A 20,275-nucleotide genomic window follows, 5' to 3' on the forward strand; every position below is an offset into this window, starting at 1 on the left:
TTATGTCGGCTTAGACCTCGGAGAACATGCATAATACATAATACACATCGTACTATACATACATAATATTCATCGGAGAACAAGTCTACTGCTGTCACTGCAGATATTGAGACTCACAACGCCATAAGACGCGCCATTCCTACTAGTTGCACAACTTATGCAGCGGACTTCTCCCACATGATGTTATCTGTTATGTCAAACACTCACAGAGCATGGGCGTATGTGTTTGTCAAAATTCATTGATGGCATCATCCATGTCCTCTCTACACAGCATACAGTTACCACTTCCTGCTATCTACAAACGAGCGACTTAAGTGATCGCTTGCGCCGAACCCTTACAGACATGCTATCAAAGTACTTTTTCAACCAACCACCATGAATATGACTATTGTTTACATTGCATTATTTTACTTCTGCACTTCCCGTCTTGAAACTGCTGGCTATTCCCCCTTCCACCAGAGTTATCTCTAGAACCAACGCTCCCGGCAATAGGCCTTTATTCGCCATGGCATTAACTGCCGATTATGCCCGTGCACTGGTCACCAGCGTTTACTGCGCACGCCAACTTGCAAGCTTACCTTAAAGATCCGCAGCATTTTGACACCATGCAACATGGGTCAAGTGCGTCCACGCGCAAATGAGGCTCCGCAGCTGTAAACTCGGATCGGGCTGCAAGTGTGGTGCAGCCTCCATAGAGTGCGTCTATGAAAAGTAACAACACCAGTCACATAGCAGGTGCAGGATTGAAGTTTATTTATTCTCGTGACAAAACATGCACAGGGGCATCAGAACGAAAAGCCACGAAAAGCGACTTGAACTTGTTCGAAGCACGAGAACAGCCACACCAAACAGCAGCATAAGACATGTGCAAGAGTACTCATTAAAAAGCATCAAATAAGCTAAAGCTATCAACACGTCCGAGAAATCACGTGACAATGGGAATGTTATATGGAGATAAATAGCTTTAGACTGACAGCTTATACAGGCAAAGCGGGCATTTATTTATTTCCTAGGTAACTGACAGTGATTTGAGCGTTGCAAATTAGAAAAGTCATTTACCGCGACATATTGGAAGTCGCCAAGCAACTAGGCAAATTTGCGTACGTAAGATCCCAAGGTATTGGAACATTTCAGTTATTCTGAGAAAAACGCCATTTTTAGGTTGGATTCGGCCAAATGTGTCATTACTTGTACTATACTTTCTTGTGGTTATTAATTATAAGTAAAACAAACTCGAAGCTTGGCTTCCTGTATTTGTTCCTTTCTCATTCAATTGTGTCGGGACGTCGCTCTCAAAATTAAAAGGCACAGCATACGAGCGAGTATGTCGACCTAATTCTGCACCTAAAGTAGTTCGCGTCTCTCCTGCTGAGATTGATTCGGCAAAAATGTGCTTATTGCGCCTACTGTGGTCTTCAGACCAAGAAATATCTGAATACGGGTTGTTGATTAGACTTGCTCATGTATAATTACTCTAAGCATTGACGACGATAAGTTTTCCTTCGCACATATTCTCCCCATCTAGAGCAGTATGTAAGCCTTCGGGTGCACAATAATTTGCCCACCTAAAAAGAATTCTGATCGGGGGGATATATATCCGACTACTAATTTTTTATGTAGAGAGCTGTAATGCCAAAAGACCCACAAAGCGAGGACAAGCAATGTACTGATTTTACGAGCTACTGCGGGAAATGATAATAAAGAGAGGACGTGGACTACATAATTTCGCGGATAACATGGCTGAAATGTAGGCGCGGCCAATGAAATCTTTTGGCATGGCGCATACTCGACGCTGGCCCACCAAATAATGCGGACAGATCGATCACTGGGCGAACGCCAGGCGACAGGTTGGAGGCTGACTCGCTGAGCCCCGGCGCAGAAACCGGCTCTGGTTGCCTGCGTTTATTTGGGAACAAAGTTGAATGCCGAGAGCGTAGGGGCGGCTGCGGCGATTAGCCCGGTGCAGAACTAGAGCGCGTTTCACGTTTCTCGCGCCACATGCAGACACACGGCGCTGATTAATAAAATTCCGGGTTATACGTGCCATTACTACATTATGATTATGAGGCGTGCCGATGTGAGGGACAGCTTGTCCCCAGGGGGTCTTTACCGCGCTGCCTGTGACGGTACACGAGTGTTTTTCTATTCCGACGCCATGGAGGCGTAACCACTCCCACCGATATTTGATCCCCCGGCCCCTTGCTTAATAGCGAAAACGCCCAAACAACATCGGCGGGTTTATTGCGCTTGTGATTGTGGCAGTTGAGCTCTCGCGATGATACAGATGACGCTACAGATGGCTTCCCCCACAGAGCTGAAGTCTAAATAAAGCTGAAATTGCGGATGGACAAGGTTGGCTGTCAATCCGAGTCATCAACGTGTGGGCAGCGGTTGAGGTTGTGAATCCCCTCGGAGACGAATGTGAAATAAGCATAGTGGATGAGGGCAGCAACAAAGGCACGCTCTACGCACGATCTGGCGAGGCCGACGTGTTGGTCTGAAGCGGACATAGCCGTACATACGACCAGCAGAAGTAAAGTGGAACAAGCAGAGGCACAATCTATCCGTGCCTATGGTTGCACGCACGACACTACTGCACAGTAGGGCACAATGTTCTTTTTGGTGGAAGGGTACCAGACCATGGCAGGGCTAGAAGGGCGACGCGAGGGTCTCATCGATGGCACCAGCACTACCTTAGTGGGTGCCACAACTTCCAGTATTTTTGGATCTCGGATGGTGGGCAGGCATAAGCACGGCTGTAGACACAAGCAAAGGCGGCGCAGGGGCTCACTCTGGGTCTGCGGTCTTACCGCTGCCGCGGACCATCGCCGGCGGAAAGAAAGCCGTATAGACGGCAGGCAACTCAAATTAGAACTTCCCCGGACGTAAAAAGGGCGCGCAGGCTTTTATGACGGACTCAGTGCGTCAGAGACACGGGCGAAGGACTCCGGAGTAGCGCATATCTCCATCAATGTAGCATTAGCCGAAGCAAGCTGGTGCGGCTCGACGTGGTGCGATGGCACAATAAGAGAGGCGGTCGGTGCTACACCTGAGGCGATGGACGCCGAAGGGGTTGGTGGTGGCAGGTGTGGTACCGCATGGTCGAGCTCTGGAAGCGGGAGGTACCGGGAACCATAATAGTCCAGCACCGCAGGGCGCAGATCATCGTAGAGTAGTGGGCTGTCGGATGGGACGACAAAAACTTGATGAATTTTGCACGCGAGGGTGTTCACAAGGATGGCGTGTTTCACGTTTTATGCACTAACCCCATTCAGCTCCACGATGACGTCCATCTGTTCGAGCAGCCCTCTAATCCAAAACAGTGGAAGCAGCGGGTATAACTGCGAAGGATTCATGGCAGTGGTCTGCTCGGCGAACGGCGCATTATACTTGGTCCACATAGCAAGAATTCGTGATGGCGGCTAAAGCAACCTGCAACAATTCCTAAATTTTTTTCTGAAAATAAGTGAAGGCGGAATACTTCGCGGTGGCTGCGGCAAGCCGGATCCAGAACGAGAGCGCGTGCGTCATGGCTCGTGCGATACGCAGATGCGCGGTGCTTATGATTTTCGCTGATCAGTATTCGCGATGACAAAAATGACACTGCATTACTTTGTAATGTGCATCGTTTCCTTTTATCCTCTCTCTTAATTCTATGGTTGCAGCTAAAAAGCTATTCAAGCTCAATGTCGCCAGTGCTGTTTGCGGTCAGCTGCGATGGCACTCCCTCGATGATGAGCTTTCTATTAGCTTCTTTCGTGGGCAGCGAGTGCAGCAGCCTGTCCCAGAAGTTCGGCTCACCCCAACGCAGGTAGTTCGCTGCACGCAGATACAGCTGCAGGTCTTCATCAATTGTACCAGGCACTAGCTCGTCCACAACGACAATGACAAGTCGATTGACGTTGTCCAGCAGAGCACGCTGGTGTGCCAACCGGAACTCCAAGCGGCACCAGTCACTCTCCAAGAAGTTCCTGCGACACCGGACGCAAACCATTCGTTTATCAAATTTGTTTTCACTTTTTATCCCACTCTAACGTCAAAATGAAGAGCAGCCAGCAGGAGCAAATACATGTAGAATGCCTCGCTCCTCTGGATGACACGCTTTCACATGTACACCTTTATGCAAGTCCCAATGGCAGGTATGCCCCCCAAGAATACATACCGCAATCTCTATCGCAGGTCACCGAAACCCTAATAGCGGCCAATGAGTGAGGCGAAGGAATATCTTGTCGAAGCAGGACCCGATATTTATGGGCTCTGGTTTTGCTCCGAGAGCACTGGAAAACAGCGATGATGGAGCAATGATTACCTGTGCATTGGAATCAAGCCAGTGGAATGGAGTCTGATGGAATTCAATATGTATTTCATTTCGCAGAATTCCATCAATGTATTAAGGGATAGTAACTTTGTCGGAATGAGTTAAGGAAAAGAGAAAGCAATTGGAGGAAATCCTTTCGGGTCAGCAAGACAAGCCTTGCCGTTGCTACCCAGCCTGGGGAAAAAGAGAAACAGTGAATGAACCCTGCTGCATAGTAGGACTAGAAACTGCCACTCAGGCCAGTGCACCTAAAGAACCGCACTCTACGCGGCTGCCTTCCTTCGCTTGATATTTTGCGCAGTTCTTGCGATTGATACTAACTAAAAGATTGCACCTCTCGATATCTCATACCCTTATGGTTCATTGAAAGGCGAGGTTCTTGGTTTCGGCAGCATTTATACCAAAAATAGCATAAGACGTTATATTGGCCAGTCGCCTGCCCTTCAGGGCAAGCATTATGGGGCGCCTGCTGTTCAGAGGACGTTCCGCATACCCTACCCTTGCCATAACTATGCCGCTCACATTTCCTGGATAAGTATAGTATGTACAAACAAATGCCCCTGAATTCAGGATGGCAGGATGACCACCGTGGTTGCTCGAGGGTAGAGGATCGAATACATAATGCGAACAATGTGGGTTTGCGTCAAGTTGCCTTTTCATAAGCTATTTCCTTTTATCGCATCATTTCTGCATTTCAATTTTCGGAAACTGTTCATTTCCCCTGGGCTTTTCTTGTATTCATTGTCCTTTTGCATCGTGTGCTGTCAGCTCAGAATCGAGATCCTTGCCTTTCCCTATTATCCTAGCTCGCCGTCTGTCATGCATGGTCCCAGCTCAAACGAACCATGTTGATAAAGTGTTGTGGACAGTACTCATAGACCCGCGCGATGGAAGAAACAAGACACTAGACTCGCGCCTTCAGGCATATAGGCTCGAAGATGGTAAACGCACATCAACGTACTCACTTGATAAATACAGGGCAATTCTTTGTGGGCCTTCTGTTCTACAAGTTGGTGAGCCGGACGTGATACCACATCACATTGCATACGTCTACCAAGTTTCTTCTCAACGTGATGGTACCGGCCGTCGATATATGACGTCTCGAGTAAAACGGAATGTCTTCCGTCACCGCACTGAAACTGCCTGATTTCGGGCACTCGGACTTAGAACTCTGGCTCGTCCACATCGAGGCGCAATTTCGCCGTCACCTAGTCACATCTCCGGGGGCCATTTACGAAAATGTCGTGAGTGCGCTTAGCCCGACCACTGCAGTCCGCGACATTTCGCTAGCTCTTCCGCACGATGATCTCTACGACACCTTCAAGCGGGAGGTACTATGGCACAGGGCCGACTCTGAATACCGACGGATTCAACAGCTCCTCTCATCGGAGGAACTTGGCGACAGAAAACTGACTGAGCTGCTCCGCCGCATGACACAACTCCTAGGAACCAGCCCGACATCAGCAGATTCAAAAATCCTTCAGGATCTCTTCTTCCAGCGTCTACTGAACCAAGTACGCATGATTTTATGTGCCTCACCTACTACCACGTCTGACGAGGCCTTAGCGACAATGCTAGACCAGATTATGGATTCTTTCTGTCCTGTGATATCCACTGTTGACAGTTGTAATGCACCAGCTGCGACACAACACTACTTACAGCAGGACTTTGACGAACCCGACAGTTCAAGTACACACCTTGTTCTTCAAATAGAGGAGCTAACTGACCAGTTGGCTGCCTTACTATTCGTGCAAATAAGATCAGCAATGGCATCGCTCGCATTACCAAAATGTGTAACGCCCTCCGTCTCTCTTTATTTGTTGGAATCACGCCATGTATGGCAGTTGCGCACAGCAATACCGTCCGCCATTCAACTTTCCGGGAAACGGTCGGCCTGTTACTGATGACGACTAGCGCTACTGGCCCTACATCAAGCCGTCTCTTCTACGTCACTGAGCGTATTACGAAATTTTGGTATCTTGCAGGTGCTGGTGCGAAAATTTGATCCATTCCCTTTACTTTTCACGGCCACAGAAGACATCGCCATAACACGTGTTTTCTCACTGCCGTAAACGCTTGTACTATTAAATTTTATGGCCGGAAATCTATCACTCTTGAACTAGGTCAGCGACGTCCTTTTCAATGGCTATTCAACATCGTCGACGTCTGCCGGGCGATCATCGGCGCTCACTTTCTGTGGAAGTTCAACCTTCTCGTCAACCTTCCCAACTGCTGCCTTGTTGACTCCTTAACAAACCTGTTCGTACAAAGTATCTCCACGTCCGCACCACATTTGCTTCTCGTACAAGCACACACCGAGGTACGGAAACCGTGGTCCACCATGCTACTGGAATTTCCAGAGCCGTTCGAACCGCCCTCGCCAGATCATCCCATAGTGCACAACGTCACGCACCACATTGTCACTAAAGTACAACCAATGTTCGCCCGACCTCGCCGCTTAGCGCCAGACTGTCTGAAAATTACAAAGCAAGAATTCGAGTATATGCTCGAGTTGGGGTTGTCTCGTCCTTCCGCTAGCCCTTGGTGATCTGCTTTACACATGGTGCCTGAGAAGACGGGTGGTTGGCTGCCGTGTGGCGATTAACGCGCCTTAAACAATGTGATGATGCCGGTAGGTATCTTATGTCCCACATGCACAATTTCAACGCATCACTTCATGGTTGCTACTTCTTTAGTAAGGTGGATCAAGTTAAAGCCTCCCACAAGATTCCTGTCGAGCCTTTTGACACTCCTACAGCCGCAATCATTACCCCTTTTGACATGTTTGAATACCTGCACATGCCATTCGGCTTCCGTAATATCACTCAAACATTTTAGCGGTTCGTCGATCAAGTACTCCGTGGCCTTACTTGTGGCTTCTTCTATTTAGGCGACATTCTTGTATTCATTCGCTCTGATGTGGAACACGAATCTTACCTATCTAAGTTGTTTGAACACCTCCATCAATATGGCCTGGTCGTAAACATCTCGAACAGTGAGTTTGGCGTTGCTTCTATCGATTTGCGAGGCCACCGAGTAGACGATCATGGCATACAACCTGTCCCATCCCGTGTTCGAGCCAATAAAGATTCTCCACGTCCGCCTTCCACCAAGCAATTACGGGCATTTGACGGCCTCATCAATTACTATCCCCGTTTCACTCCTCGTTGTGCTTTACTCTTCCACCTTTTGCACAGTTCCAGCTGGCACACCACGTGCAAGCACGCCTACATTATGGACTAATGCTGCTGAATCTCATTTTCGCCCTGCCGAGAACGCCCTTGATACTACTACTCTATTTGCATAGTGGCTGGCGTCGTGTTTCAACGTCTAGTAGGCAAGACATGGCAGCCTATGTCTTTCTTTTCAAATAAGCTGACGCGTCAAGAAACGCGCTACAGGACATTAGATCGCAAATTGCTAAGACTGCACCTCGTAGTCCTCCGCTTCCGTCACAACATCGAAGGGCGTGAGTTCTTTATGAGCACCTACCACAAACCGCACATTTATGTTATTACCTCTTAGAGTTCCTCGCACAGTCCCCGCGAAAATCGCCACCTTGCATATATCTCCGGATTCACTGCAAATATTCGGCATATCAATGTTGCCGATAATCCCTTGCTGACGCTCTGTCACGGATCCATACAAATGCAAGCCATGTAAATCTTTTTGACGCAGAACAGTGCCTTTTCCACGGGGACAAGCAGGGAGAAACGACACGGACGAGCGCTGACTTGCAACTGAAGTTTATTGCTTGGAACGAAGAATATACAAAAGCTCCTACCAAAAGAAGAAACCGAAAAACCCACACATATATTCACAAACAATCTTACACGCTGCGTCGTGCCGGCAATACATCGTGCCGGCATTGACTTCGACCGCCGCTCTACCACTGAGCGCACTGCCCATGAACTTCAAGTACTCCAAACTGCCAATGATTCTCTGCGCTCAGCGGATACCTTACTGGCCGGCTGCAACGTCCCAGTGATACGCGACATTTCTACGGGTCATCTTCGCCCGTTTGTACAACAGTAATTTCGGCAACAAGTTTTTGACTTACTAGACTCCTTATCGCACCCTGGAGTACGTGCCACACAGCGTCTTGTTACTTTCCGCTATATGTGTTCACCTGTGAACGCTGACCTCCGCTGCTGAGTTCTGTGACGATAAAGCCTTCTGTGACGTTGAAACCATCAGTACGACTTTAAGGGCTTCCTGTATCTCTTGGTCTAATTAATAAAGCAGTAAGTACTAAATAATAAGCAAGTTGCCACTGTTAACCTCACGGCTACAATGTCAATGGAAGGTTTGTGGAGCGCGTTTGCGATAATGGCTTTCAGTTGTTTACGTATGGCTACTCCTTGCGCAGCTCTGTTTTCATGGCTTAAACGAAAGCCGCCGTTGCACGAAAGCGATTGACCGCAACAACTTCATCATGGTTACTCGAAACGAAGGTCCTGGGTACCTGACCCGACGGCTCTTCAGCCCAGAAAGCCATATGAGGTCTTTTATAGTACTTGAAGGCAACAAACATGAGTGCCCAACCATGCATAGTGTGTGCGATTGACCTACACTCTTGTATTTCCTCTCTCCCTGTCTTTAGATGTTACATCTGCGTCCAACGTGTAAGGTAGCAATCAAGAAAGTCCAGGTGACCTGCTTGCCCTTTCTCTCAGGCTTTCCTTAAGCAGGATAAAAGGGACCTACGTAAATGGTTACGCGTCGAGTACTACGGAAACTCGTGTCTGCATATCTGCTATACATAACTTTGCATAACCGCTGCGCTATGTGTCTGTACCTACATATTCAAGGTAGTTTTTGAGTTGGGATATCATCGAATTGTCGTCCCTTGCTGTTTGGCCGCTGCCCTGGCTAAGGCCTGCTAACTAGCGCATTTTTCTCTGTTATACAATTATATACTGAATACACAAGACAGTTCAACAGATATAGAAATTTGAACTGAGATTTCGAATTTCTCGAGCAGGCCTAGTGCGGGTGTATGTCAAATTACCTCCGGCAGCAAATGCAGAATGATACAAAATTCTAAAATTTAGGCGTACGATGCCTAATCATGGTACGAGATTTAACACTCAAACTCCCACATTATTGTGAATGCGAGAAGCGAACAATAGAGCACGGAAATGGGGATGCCAAGCTGCGTTGAAATAATTTTAATAAAATAAGTGTTCGCTAAACTATACAAAAACCTTGTCCACACTGACAGCACACATGCTTCGTTGGGCGCTAGAGCTCGTTACCAACATGGCACACGCGTGTCTACCAAGTACATTCACTTTTTTCACAACCAAAAGGAGAGTTCCATCCCAGACAATCACCAAAGGTTTACTCTAACATCCTCTGTTGTCAGATGCACGTGAAAGAGTAACTACTTACTGCGTGAGAACAAGAAGAGTCCGTCGTGAGCACGCCACAGCATCGTGAATGATGTCCTGCAGAAGGAAGCCGCCCTTGAAATTGCGCTCGTAAGTGCAGCAGGAGAAGCCGTTGGCCTCCAGTCGCGGAATGATTTCTTCGTGTATCCAGTCGGCGTCTTTGCTGCTGAACGACACGAACACATCAAACAGCTTATCCGTGTCCAGCTCGTCCTCCGCGGCGCCCCACGCCAAACCGCACACGCCACGACCGCGTAGCCATATCTTCAGTGCCTGCTTGTAGCGTAGATAAGCGGCCGACAGCGCTAATATGATCGCCAGGATACCTGCTCGCCAGCCAATGCCACGTATCAGTTCAGAGCCATGGATGGACATGTTGTCCGTTTGGTACGTCAAGAAACATTGACGCCTGTGTGAATATTTCTCCGATTGAAAGATAGAACGATATTACCTGGTTAAAGTTTTTCGCTTATTTTGCCTCATTGCGACAATGACACAGATGCTCTACTCCCGTGCACCAATAGCGCTACCCTATACGGGGGGTTACCCTGGTGACTGTTATACGCAGAGCGCTTAAGTTGATGCGCCGCTTCTCGACTCCCATGAGTCACAATGTGAAGCTGCTTTAACCAAGGTGTAGAAAATCCTGATCCAGTCACAGATAACGCACATCTTATGAAACCTCAGCTAAACAAACCATCACTGGGGAATCATTGATCAGAGAATGTGAAGTTCGCCCTCAGAATGCATCCGCAAGTTACCGCCACGTACTTGCGAAACCGAATAGATTCCAGTCTCTTCTTTCGTATTTGCTGTGAACCATCGGCATTAACGTATTCACCGCGGAGCTACCTACAACTTTGAGAGGCCTCTTCAGTAAGCGCTTGGGCACGTGTATCCTCTTGTTTACCCAAAATCCAGTCGATGCATCCGAGCAGTTTAGGCTTCTTGGTTGTGAATCATAGCTCTCGCGCTTTGAGAGGACATTGTATAATTTTACCTTAGATAATAAAATTGACGTTCAGTTTAAGTCAACGAACTACGTTTCCACTGTTCTTGTGAGAGCCCGCGCTCAGCACCTTCGGCAGTATGTGCCCAACCGGCGATCCCCCGCCTTCGCATCCGTCCACTTTCGTGTTCTGATCCATTGAGAAGATCCTGCCGCGCTTTCAAGCCTCCCACACAACTGTTCCCGCAAGGGTGGAATAGACGCTAACGTCGTACGGCCGCCATCGGCCATTGAAATACTCACGTTCAGTTTCCAACGTAGCTATTACAAAACAAGCATAACGAATAAATTACATCCATTTCACCAGGTTGCTGGGATCATTAAGATCACTTTGCTCACCACATAACTCGACTACACAAAGCTCGAAACATTCTAGGAGCTCATAGCTCACTTACCGAAAACGAGCAGGAGGTACACCACTCCTCTTGGTATCACGGGCGGGCAGAGGTCTTTCTGTCCCAACGTAACGAATTTCTTTTGAGACACGAGATGGTTGGAGTTTCTTGCACACATGATGTTTCTGGCATCCGGAACCTATCGAAGATGAGTGCAAGATTACAACCGCATCAGAATCCACTGCATCGGCTTGAAAAAAACATATATTGCTTAATAATTGAGGTGGCATATTGCAAAACATGTTTTCTCTCTTATCCGTACTTAAGAATATTCGATGAACTCCCACGAAGAACTTTTAAATCTGCAATAGCGATAATGATCAACACAGCCTGTAGAAAGAGGTGTACGAGTAGAACAATTTAGTTTACAAAGCAAATCCTAAGCTAGATCCCCACTTTATAGAATAATATTTATGCCACTGGAGAGATGTTTGAGCATCCTAGTAAAAACCTCATATGACAGATACTAAGTAGCACTAGTCACTAAGTCAAAGTTCTCACCACGTTGCCATGAGCTTGAATCCACTGTCTAAACCTGTAGTCCACGCACTCGCAGGCATAGCGGTTGCCAGACAGCCAGATGGAGCTGAGGTTCAGTTGTGTCACCAGCGAGTACGGTAAACGGTTCAGCTTATTGCCGCGTAAGTCGAGGGAATGCACTTTCTCTGGAATAGAGGACACGTTTAGACGAGACAAGGCGTTGTTGTTTAGCGACAGCACTTCGAGATGAGGAGCTGCTTTTTTGACAGTGCCGTCCAAGTATCCCAGTTCGTTTCCGCTCAGGTCCAGTCGTATGGTGCCGTCCGGCAACACGTTCGGAATCCTGCCGATAGTCGCCGACGAGCAGTTCGCATCAATTTCTCGCCTATCGAGAGATTCATCATTGCATCTGCAATGACATCCAGGGTCGCATCCATCCTCCCACCTGAAGAAATCTTCCTGCGCTAATTCGCGCAGTTGCTTTCCTTTAAGCCACCATGGCTGCATGCATGTTGTCATTCTTGTTGTCCGGATCTCACTGTCCGCTTTGATAAGCCAAGCCAACCTGCAGTCGCAGATCAAAGGGTTGTCTAGGGAAGATAAATCAGGAGAGAATCAGAAACAAGTAAGCAGTTTCAACTTTCAAACGTCGCTTCGTAAGCGAACGCTACGTGGGGACAAACTTTTCAGCAGAAGCCGATCAACAAAGTGCTTCGTATTTCCTGTAAGAGTTTCGCGAACAACTAGGCAGGCTGAAGTAGTCTATAATGATGCTGCAATCTCTTTATATCAGCATGCGCACTTGAGTGATTGTCAGTCATTGAAGTCCTGTGTTTAACATTCAGCATTAGGCTATATATCATGTATATTGTCTGAAAGAGTCTAGCAGCGATGACAATCGGTCCGGGCGAACTTTTGGGTTCAGTTACGACTAACAAGCACCACTTCACAAGTTACCACAAGACCGATCACAAGCCAAACGTTGAAGCATTTTAGAGATAAACTTTAAGTAGACGCTGTGTCCGTATAGCTGAGGCAGCTTATTTTTCAGCATAACTTTGCATAAACATTTACACTTTTTTTATTGGTTGCATTGTTGCTGCAATACCTGTTCAACGTTCTCTAACAGCAGATTTCATCGATTGTAGGGGCACCACGCGGTGCACTGCCAACTGGTTTGCTGCTTAGTAGACAGCAGTCGCCTTCACGGATGGATAGCAGCCGTATTCCAATTGCGTCTGCTGAGTCCGCAACAGCCCAGTGAAGCAGTGCAAAGAACGCAACTTTCCCTGTACTAAGAGTATTTTCTGATGAACGCAAGCTCAAAAGTGTGAAAATACAAACTAATATGGCATGTCCAAATGCCGACATCAGTGCTACGGCTGCGTAGAAATTATCAAAGCAAATAGGACATAGTAAGAAGACGGGCGCAAAATGAATTTATTCATTACTCTCAAAGTCACCGCACTGTCCTCAAGTCCACAAGGGATGTGCAAGCATTCCTTGTATTAGGCGTGGTCGAAATTATAACACTGGTATAAAATTTATACCTAGCCTCGGCGATTGTGTCTAAGAGAAGTCGCCAATGCATTACGTGTCGTAATCTCCGAGGTTAAGTTTCTGCTAAACAGCTGTATCTAAAGTTGTTCTCGGTAGTGTGAACCCCATGTACCCGCTGAAATGCAATAGAAGAAAACTACTTTCTGCAACGGTATTAATGTAGTGCCTCAGAGAGAAAAATGAATCAACTGCAATTTTCGTCAGCGCCGGTAAGCCATCGGGACAATGTTACACGGTGGGCGCCGCAAGCAATCGGTCAGTTGAATAACTGATGTTTGCGTACAGTGCTATTTCAAATGGAATAAAAAGAACGAGTAAACAGATTGCAAGCAAAAAATTTCAAAAGAGTTCGGTTTGCGAAAGGTCACTCGCGCGCGTATTTGTCTCTTATTGAAATGTTAGCGTGAAAAGCGCATATTCGCATAAAAAGAAGTTGGCGAACGTTGGCGCGCCAATGCGAAGCCCCAGTATATCGGGTGCCTGTTTTCTTAAATATCACCAACCCCGTTTTCTTTCAATGATGACCCATGCTTGCCCACATAGGCTGCGTTCAATGTGTTTGAGCTGGACTATGTTTTCCGTAAGCGCGACAGGTTCGTGGCACTTACGTAAGTGAACGATTTCACAAGTAGCGGTTGACACGCGTTCTCGGAGTGCCACCTGGCAAAACCAGCATGTTTATGAAGAAGTATTTAAGGCTCATTCCGACTCCGAACAACAGAGATTCTCCCACCCCTTACAACGAGGCCACACAACACTTTTAGCTTGGTAGGAGGGGCTATCCGCTCCCTGATAAGGAACAGACCAAAGCGCAGACAATCACTCACAGACTTTTGTAGACGGGGATATACCCCAGCCCATGTTTATTACACTCGATCTGTTCAGCTAACTTAGAACATATGCTCTGGCGTTGCTCCTCGCTACGAGGCACGGATAAAGCAGACCAGCCAACATGGAATACCTGACTGCGATGCTCTCACTACGGGAACGAAACCTAGGCATTGTCTATGGGGCTGCCCGGCTCGGCCTGCCTGTCCCTATGTGGGAGCGGCCCACTGTGTGATAACCGCGTATCTCAGGACTCACGATAAATTTTTCTATCCATCCATCCATACATTCAGACTCAATCATTATTCGGCATTTTCAAACTTCATTTACAAATAGCGCAGGTTTATTGCTATGCTAGGTTGCCAGTAGTCTTGCTTGTTTCACACGAAATGTAGTTCATGACATTCAAGGCAAAAGTTGTCCATACAGCTTGTACTTAGGTATACCTGTTTTATGCGAAAAAATCACAGCCTTAGTTCTTTGTGTACCATTCTACCTGCCCTAAAATTACTCCGTGGTGATCTCGTGATCATGTTTCTTTGAAGTTATTCAGTACCCATGCCAATCGTTTCATCGCGGGCACTATAACACATATTTATTGAATGTCAAATTATTAATATTATTAGTCATCTCCATAATCATTCCGCAGGCTGTTGAAAATGCTTAGCGACGCCTTTACGCAATATAACGGTACGCTGACCTCCTTCTGCACAGAGTAATGCAGGAAGATAAAAGCAAGTTAATTAAGGCGAAACATCACACAAACACAGCGTTCAACAATGCTCATATGGCTCAAGTTCTACTATCGTCTGTCGCCTATGTATCGACCCTTGGCGCCTCCTTCTCCGATTTATAAGTCGGTCGCTAAAGCTCGTAGTAAGCAAATTTAGCAAGGTGGGCTAGGTAATTGCACGGATTGCTATCGCTCGGTTCCATAACGTTTTGACCATGCGCGGTTTACTGGAGGCTCACAGATCCACAGGATAACGAAGGCGCAGCAGCGCTCGGACCACAGAACAAGTGTTACGAGGAACAGTACAGGAATTGTTTGATGGCGTCATCAGAGCCAAGCATTATTTAGTGGAACAATGTGGGCTATATTCAGGGAAAGGATCCAAGAAATCAAAGGAGGTACGTAACTGTAAATAGTCACAGCCAGAGCGCCCGAGATTTCCAGCGCAAAATCACTTCTTCGGAGGAGCTCCACTTGATTATCGCCTAGGTTCAAGGAAAGCAGGCCAGTCACACCGATGAAAGCCCCTTCCACGTTGGTGATGTTGTTCGCCTGGAGACAAATGGCAGTCAAAGCACTGGTACTGCCAAACTCCCATTTTTCCAAGCTCGATATCTCGTTAAACGCAGCACCCAGATATTGCAATTGGGGCAGATTTCTTATTGAACCGTTGAGGGAAAGCAGTAGGTTTCTGTCCAGGTGCAATCTTCTTAAAGACAAAAGGCCTTCAAATGCGTTCTTTGCAATCCACCTGATATTGTTTGAAGCCAAGTCGATGTGTATTAGGCGAATGTTGTCTTGAAACGTGCGATGCTCAATGCTTGAAATTAAATTGCCCTTCAAATAGAGCTCACGAAGTTTTGTCAGTCCAATGAAGGCAACGCTGATGTCCAGAATCTGGTTGAACGATAGTTTCATTACTTTAATCATTCGTGTCCTATTGAATACGTTCGAAAGCGTCGTTACCTTATTCATAGAAAAGTCTATGTGTTCAAGAATGGAATCATGAGCAAAATAGGAGTCGTTTAAGAATGAAATACTATTATTTTTTAGGTCCAGCTTGGTCAGCTTGCCGAGTAGCTTGAAAGCTCCCGGCATTATATCGGTGACGGCGTTATTGCTCAAGATGACACGTCGAATTCCAGAGTTACGTGATGAAAACTTCGATATAACATTAATGCGATTTTGTCCAAGGGCGAGTTCCTTCAAACATGGGAACGTGGATCTTGATATGCTGTCCGTATCACTGATGTTGTTCTGGGTGAGAAGAAGGACCTGCAAATAAAGAATATACGTTTGTGAGCGTAAAAATTAAAGCACAACTCATTACACGATCACTGTCGACACTAATGTGTTTAGCACTCAAGCAATGTAACAACAGCCCGTATTGATGAAGTCTTGTTTATCCGAAATCCGCAGTGGCCATTCTGAGGCTGACTTTGCTTCGTCTATATGTGACACACACCGTCTCCGGTAGCAGCCTACTTTTGTATGGAAATGGCTTGCAAAAATGTTGCACGTCAGCATGACGGCATGATGTTGACGCAGTGACAACTATGAATAACGAAAAAGGAATAACGTCGATCGAAAAAGAGAGAGCGGCATGATGATGGCAGCAGGATGACAATGACATAACGATTCCAAAATGATGTTTATGGTGTAACGGCAACAAGACAACGACGACATGAGGTTAACGTGATGGCGACGACAGCATGAGGACAACCAGCTGACGAAGCTGCAATGCCAATGATGGCGAGGCCACGGTGGCAACGGCATGAGGACGAACGCTTGACAGCGACTGTCTTACCACCACGCAATGACGACGACAGCATTCCAACCAAGGCACAACCACAACTGAATGAGGTTAGGACGATTACTCTTGGATAATGGGAATTAAAATTAAATTTATCTATGGGGTTTTCGGTTTCAAAACCACGATCTGATTGTGAAGTACCCGTTGCGGGGACCACCGGAAATTGGGACCACCTGGGTATCTTTGACGTGCACCTTAACCTAAGTACGCCGCTGTTTTCGCATTTCACTCACACATAAATGCCGCTGCCATGGCCGGGATTCCATCCCCCGACCTCGTGTTTAGCAGAATGACAAAATTGACGACGGTGCAAGGACGAAGGCCGTGTGACGATGACGATGACGGCGTGAACACAAGAGAATGACGTTGCTCCAGTAATGACGATGATGAAACGACAGCGTGACGATGACAGCCATGAAGACAATTGCATGACGATGATGTAGAAAGACGTCGGCATAGCAACGGCGGCACAATAACGATTGACTGATGAAAGCTTGGACACGCTAGAATGACGACCAGAAAACGACGAAGGCATTATAATGACGACGGCTTGTCGACAATGAAATTACATTTGTGATGTAATGGAGATGGTAAAAACACAATTGATGACGACGCCGTGACGAGACCGGCATGATGACGCTAGCACGACGAAGATGGAACGACCAGGACCATGTTATGGCAATAACACAACAACGAATATAGGACGACGACTGTATAATGGCGACGCAAATGACGATGAAATGACAAAGATTTGCAGGTAGTGAGATCACAACGAGACTATGACCACGATGGCGTTACGACTGCTGTATGATGAAGACCATAACGACAATTACTTCCAGAGATTCGTATGACCAAACTGAAGTGACGGACAGAATGGGCACAATCACGACGACGGTATGATAACGAATGTTTGGTGTCGAGAATTGTTGCAATGACGGGGACACAAGGATAGTCGGGGGAAAAAGCTGTAATGGCGACAATGCGCGACCACGATGGCATCAGGAAACCTACCGCATGCTAGTGGCCAAAGCTATTGCAAAACTTGAGTCACTAGGTCGTCGTAGATGGTGTGACGACAACATGACGACGAGAGAGAGGATACGAAGCAGGAATGATGAAAATGGAGCGACCACGACTGCCTAGATAGATAGATAGATAGATAGATAGATAGATAGATAGATAGATAGATAGATAGATAGATAGATAGATAGATAGATAGATAGATAGATAGATAGATAGATAGATAGATAGATAGATAGATAGATAGATAGATAGATAGATAGATAGATAGATAGATAGATAGATAGATAGATAGATAGATAGATAGATAGATAGATAGATAGATAGATAGATAGATAGATAGATAGATAGATAGATTCAAAACGCCTGAACTAGGCAAAAAATTTTAATCGCATTTAACTGGGAAAATTTACCGCGATGTGCAGTCTTTGAACGTGTGTGTGTTTGTGTGTGTGTGTGTGTGTGTGTGTATGTGTATGTGTGTGTGTGTGTGAGTGTGTGTGTGCGTCTGTTTACGCGCGAGTGTGTGTGTGTGTGCGTGTGCTTGAGTGCGTGTGTGTTTGTCTGCGTGGGCAGGTGCTTAGAGCATTCATATGACCCGCAGATCAGTATTTAAATGTTTACTTGCCGTTTCACCACTCACAATATGTATATAAGCATGTCTCGATCATATTTGTGCCGAGGTAGACATTCCAATTTATCAGATCATCAAGAGCGTGATAAGCATTCGTCTAACCCAAGCAGGGTTTTCTAAGTGCAGCCAAAACAATTGAATACGGTTGCAAAATACTTTCATGTTTATAGTTTTGCGTTTTCACTAAATTCGCCCGCATGCCGTCTTTTGTGAATGCTTGGCGGGGAATCGCAGAGGCACGCACGGCTGCAGTCGGAGGTGGTTACATTCGGGTTGGATCGCTATGCTTTATATGACGGAATCTTCAAAGCTGAAAACGATTGTAAAACTATTAGTTCATACTACGTCAAACCTCTCCAGAATCACGGGATTACCTGATGGATGCGCAGCGAAAGTGGTAGGTTTGGTAAGGTAGAATGACTTGACAGATGGTCCTTTTTAAGAGCCTTCATGGACTGCTCGAGGGCAACAAAAAATGTTCGAATACATGGTAATGGGCACATGGCCTGCACGTCGTGCGGGCGAGTTAGACGAGAAGAGGGATGCGTTAGAATAATACTTCATTTACCAGGGGCAGTTAGTTAACCTACATTTACCATACTGTTCACTCAGCAAGAAATATAACTGTAAATATATGTCTTTTTTTCAGTTCGCAGTTTTAGGCAAATACCATACCGTAAAACCTTTTAATCCTTCAGCGTTCATAAATGGGACGAAATTTGTTGCTAGCGTGCCTTCGCATTCACTACACCGCAACGTGATTGTACAATTATATAGTGCGTGGCACAGCACTGGTAACCCTGTCATGCTATGTACTTGTTTGTTAGCTTTAAATGCGTAAGCACATGCCTGCTTACCCAACGAAAAAAACCATCCGTCCGTCCCGTAAGATGATCGCTTTCAAGATAGCGCCCAAAGCACCGAATGAATTCGAGTTCGTGCTGCCTCTCGCTTCAACGCAAGCTACGCGGCGAGAACACAGAGAGCAACGAAGTTGTCATCCCTCGCCGCAATGAGCCCCTCTCGCCGATCGCCTTCAAGATTGGCGCCCGCACGTCTCTCTTCAACGCGGACTCAATGGCGGGAACACATCGCCCACGAGGCTGTCAGAAGTCGGCGCGCTCTGTCGCAATCGCAGGCAACTCTCAAGATACGGCCCTCGCAGCCGTTCCAGACGCAGCCACAGCCGGAGTGCGGTTGATCACTGTTCATAATGGTTCAACGCGGATGTATAAGGCGCTAAAGTGTCATAACGCCTTACAATGATCGGAACGTCAACATCGCGCCTGGCGCCGCCACCTGTGCAGTTTCCTTGAGTCATCCATTCACCTTGCGCCGCCGTCGGCAGCCATTCCTGTCGCCGCAGCCCTGTCGTTTGTATTCGTCGGATCATGTTTCATAATAATAATAATGACACCGGGCAGCGTAGATATGAGCAAGCAGAACAACACTGACGCATGCTTAGGGAACTCTCACATGAGTTTCTGGGAGCTGTCTCCTTCTAATGATTGCACTTTTACTATACGTTGAGATTGATATGCAACAAAAATTGGTTAGTCAGCGCCTGCATGGTTAGCCTGCTCTCGTCATCATCCTGCCTTTTAGCTCAGTTTTAGCTTTCAATTTGAGTATAATACTAACCAGCCGAACGCAATAGGCGACTACGATTTATCTGAAATCATTGCATTCTATCGTATTACTATACGGAGCAAAGACTTCGAGGTTAACAAAGAAGCCTCACAAGAAGCTAAGGACCGCGAAACGACATTGGAGATTTACCTTAGGCGTAACGTTAAGAGACAGGCAGACAGCGATGTGGATTAGACTGCTAATGGGGATAAACACAGTTTTAGTGCACATTAGTATTTTACTGATCACGCTATCTTCGGGATCTGACTGTCATCGTTCCGTCATCGTTACGCTCTTACGCCGACCATGTGGTCTAATTTGTTTATTAGCACGGCCAACTAGTTAGGTGCTCATGGGCGTGATGCTATCGTGGGGTTTGCATCGTCGTCAATGCAGCTTTGTGAACTGATTCTTCTCACGCCGGCGTCGTCACATGCAGCCGTATTGCATTTGTTGTCACCCA

General features: G+C 46.7%; 1 protein-coding gene across 1 annotated transcript in view; it reads right to left on the reverse strand.

The window, feature by feature from the left end:
- Positions 1-731: 731 nt before the first annotated feature.
- The window catches only part of LOC135908752 (protein toll-like), a 33,720-nt gene continuing 14,176 nt past the window's right edge, over positions 732-20,275 (reverse strand). Inside the window, exons 2-6 of the mRNA XM_065440599.2 lie at positions 15,124-15,991; positions 11,617-12,185; positions 11,116-11,254; positions 9,713-10,037; positions 732-3,971 (exon numbers count right to left, since the gene is read on the reverse strand). Of these exons, the coding sequence (XP_065296671.2) occupies positions 3,674-3,971; positions 9,713-10,037; positions 11,116-11,254; positions 11,617-12,185; positions 15,124-15,991 (2,199 nt within the window). The 3' untranslated portion in view covers positions 732-3,673. The remainder of the gene's footprint in view (positions 3,972-9,712; positions 10,038-11,115; positions 11,255-11,616; positions 12,186-15,123; positions 15,992-20,275) is intronic.

Source organism: Dermacentor albipictus, chromosome 7 (assembly GCF_038994185.2).
Source record: "Dermacentor albipictus isolate Rhodes 1998 colony chromosome 7, USDA_Dalb.pri_finalv2, whole genome shotgun sequence".
Taxonomy (NCBI): Eukaryota; Metazoa; Arthropoda; class Arachnida; order Ixodida; family Ixodidae; genus Dermacentor; species Dermacentor albipictus.